General features: G+C 42.8%; 1 protein-coding gene across 1 annotated transcript; it reads left to right on the top strand.

Moving 5' to 3' along the window:
- Positions 1 to 1,605: 1,605 nt before the first annotated feature.
- LOC119799868 (armadillo-like helical domain-containing protein 4) lies at positions 1,606 to 2,895 on the top strand. The gene has a single exon (XM_038309708.1). The coding sequence runs from the start codon at positions 1,606 to 1,608 to the stop codon at positions 2,893 to 2,895; it is 1,290 nt and encodes a 429-aa protein (XP_038165636.1).
- Positions 2,896 to 3,264: the final 369 nt, after the last annotated feature.

Raw genomic sequence — 3,264 nt, 5'->3', positions numbered from 1 at the left:
AGTAGAGGATTCTCAAAGTGTGTTTTGTTAATGCCCTGTTTTATTCAAGGGGGAACTGAAGATATTTGTTCAGCTTTTAACAAGAAAAATAGATTCAGAAATCATTTCCTGATGCTATTCCATGCCCCCTCTAAACTCTGTTATAGTCCTTGATGTTTCCTGCTACTCTGATTTTATCCAGAGGCATACCATCGTGTAGACTAAGCTCTTAGACCCTTTCTGTGTTTTGAACTCAGGGCCTTCTGCATGGTAATTAGTCACTCTGTCACTGAGCTGCAAGTCCAGCCCCCAGAACACCCCTTTTATCCTTTTGTATGTTTAGTAAGATTTCAACAAAGGAAAGAAACATGGATAGCTTCCTGAACAGAACTGAAACAAACCAGAAACTCGTGTAGTTATTATCAGTATTTTACCGGTTTTCAGCGTCCTTTCAGTTTCCTAGTTCAGTTTGTCTACACAGAAATCCAAAGGTGTGGACTCATTGCCCTTGGACACTTTTGATCCACAGCTTTCATTTTCTTTCTTTTAATCGAGGAAAAGTGAGACATTAGCACCAACCGTGTGTAGGCACATGTCACCTGGCTGTGAATGAGATGTTTTCTAATAAGTCAAAACTAAAGTGACATCTCAAATGATAATATGCATTGGCATGTGTTATTTTAGACATATTTTTCCTTATTATACTAGGAATCAAAATTTGGGAAATTTATAATGATGTAAAACCAAACTGCCACTCATAGCAAAAAGTAGAGAGCATGCAACAAAATTTTAAAGTGGGAAGAAATGAGAGGTTTTAATATATAGTTGTAGTTTTAGCTGTGATGTGAATGAGTTGTTTGAAGAATATAACAAATCTAATTATTATAAATCATGCCTAACCAGCAAGAAGTGCAAATTATCATTTAAAAATAACATATATTCACATTGTATAAGTATCTTTTCTGATTCTGAAATTTTGGAATATGAAGATTTTGTGCATTACATTTTGACTGAAAAATCATTCAAATGCAGTTTGAAACTCATGAAAATTGCTGATTTTTAATATGCCTTGATATTTATCAAGTTTTAAAACATACTTTCTATCTTGACCACTGTAACAAGATACCATAACTGGGGCAGGGAGAGAAGAAGGGAATTGTACACAACTCTGGCTGCAATGTAAGAACAAAACTCCTCAGATTCAACTTGTATTTCTGAGTGCTGTGAAGTCCAAGCTAAAGACAAGAGTAGCTGTGGTATGTGGTTAGATTTTAGTTCATAGAAGCAAGTATTTATGTGCTCTTACATGATAGGCAAGAGGGGAAAGGGATATCCGAAGGCTCTTTCACAGGGAACCTGGTCTCATTAATCAGTGTTCTGCCTTGATGACCAAATTTTCTAAAAGCCACATCTCCCAACACCGTCCTTATTAGGCCTCATGTGAATTTTAGGGCGACAAACACACAGACCACAGAAACACAAGAGTTCTTTAAATGCATTTGTAACTTTTCTTTCCATCTCCTAGACATGGTTCTATTTCTACAGTCATTTTGTGTACCATTTTCTAGGGAACTTTAAGTTAAATTGTCTGCAGAATTAGCAGGGGAAAAGTGAACTGGGTTATCCATGTCTCAAGAGGACAAAGAAGTAGAACAACCACCTCCTATCTCCCTTCTCTGGGAGGAAGTCAAGGAGATATTGTACTTCTGGCTTAAGTTAAAGGCGCTTACTTACAAAACATACCCACATGACAGTGTGCTGTGCTTTACTTTTCTACAGGATTCGATTGCTGGAACTGTCAACTCCTGCAACCTGTATTTCTCTTCCACTATGAGCAGACCGGCTCTGTTGCCCAGCTCTGTGCCTTTCTGTAGCGTTCTCTTGCTCACCTTAGCCACACAATGTCTAGCTTTCCCAAAAGTGGAAAAGAGGGAGATGGCACATGCTTATGCCCAGACAGAGCAGTCCCGGAAGATGGACACAGGTGACAGAGAAAGCATCTCCTCTGCTCCAGAGCACATGCCCCAGCAGACATCCTCTGAAGCTCCTATGGTACTGTCTGTGGGACCTTCTGTGATGCCATTAAATAAAGTCTTCTCAGTCAACAAGGAACATCACCTCCCTGGATCTGGACTTCTGAATCCTACTGTCCCTGATCTTCATTCTTCCACTGAGTCAGCGGTCTCAGACAGTGAACAAGGAGGGCATGGTCCCAGTCAGCTTGAAGGACTGTCTTCTGAACAGAGACTTTCCAAGGCCTTGTCAATCATTGCTGTCCCTTCACCTACTTCTCTTAATCCTCACCAGGAGGGGCACCAGAGCATCTCTAGCACCCAGCCCATTGTAGAAGGGATCACAGTTGTAACAGGTGACTTCCTGAAGTATGTGGATAATCAGTTGTTTGCAACTGAAAGTCAGGCAGCAGTTAGCTTGGGAAATACACCTTCATCCTATATCAATACCAAAGAAATGCTAACTGCCAGTCCAAGAACAGAGAAAGCTGAAACAGATGCAGCCAAGAGGACGACTGCCTTTCCTGGGGTCGATTCCACAGCAGACACAGAGCATGATGGGGAGAGGTCCTCGGAGGAATCAGATGACAATGTGCAGACCACTGCCACCACATACTTGGAGACACCCCCTGAGGATGTTCTGAATATTGATCCAACAGCTGACAGTCTTCTGGCGGACCTCAAGGTCACAGTGAGTGTCAGCACAGCTGTTCCGGTTTCTTCTGACACAAGTGATGAGTGGGATGACACCAAATTTGAGAGTGTAAGTCAGGCAAGGACCAGAGATTCGGGAGACCATGCAGAGACTCGGGTGAGAACAGAGCCATCACGTGGAGCACATGAGAGCTTTGAAGGGACTGAGGGGAGCCCCACTTCCACAGAGGTTAACAAGGTGGCACTTTGATATCAGTATTTGCTGATTTTCAATTTATAGCATCCTAGTGGCTTTAATGTATAGTAATTTGGTTTGTTTAAACCTGTTTCCCTCCTTTGCAGGCATCACACAAGAGATGACAATGGCCACACAAGAACCAGACCCCACATTACCCTTGGTGACACAAGTGCACGTTGAGGTCCCCAGAGGCAGTGGTGAGCCTGAAGACGGTATGCCATCCCCCCTCTCCTGTGTCTGCTGATGTGGGTGAGCTCTGCAGAAGATGGGAGTCTCTGGCCACTCCGGCCTCCACAGCTGTTGTCTCTTTGTCTCTCGAAGTTACCTCTTCTATGGAAGGTCAGTACACGAGTGTGGGTTCAGTGTTTGGAGGAGGAGTGT

The sequence above is a fragment of the Arvicola amphibius genome, chromosome 13 (genome assembly GCF_903992535.2).
Source record: "Arvicola amphibius chromosome 13, mArvAmp1.2, whole genome shotgun sequence".
Classification (NCBI taxonomy): domain Eukaryota; kingdom Metazoa; phylum Chordata; class Mammalia; order Rodentia; family Cricetidae; genus Arvicola; species Arvicola amphibius.
The sequence above is the reverse complement of the archived record's forward strand: the minus strand, read 5'-3'. Positions and strand labels throughout refer to the sequence as shown.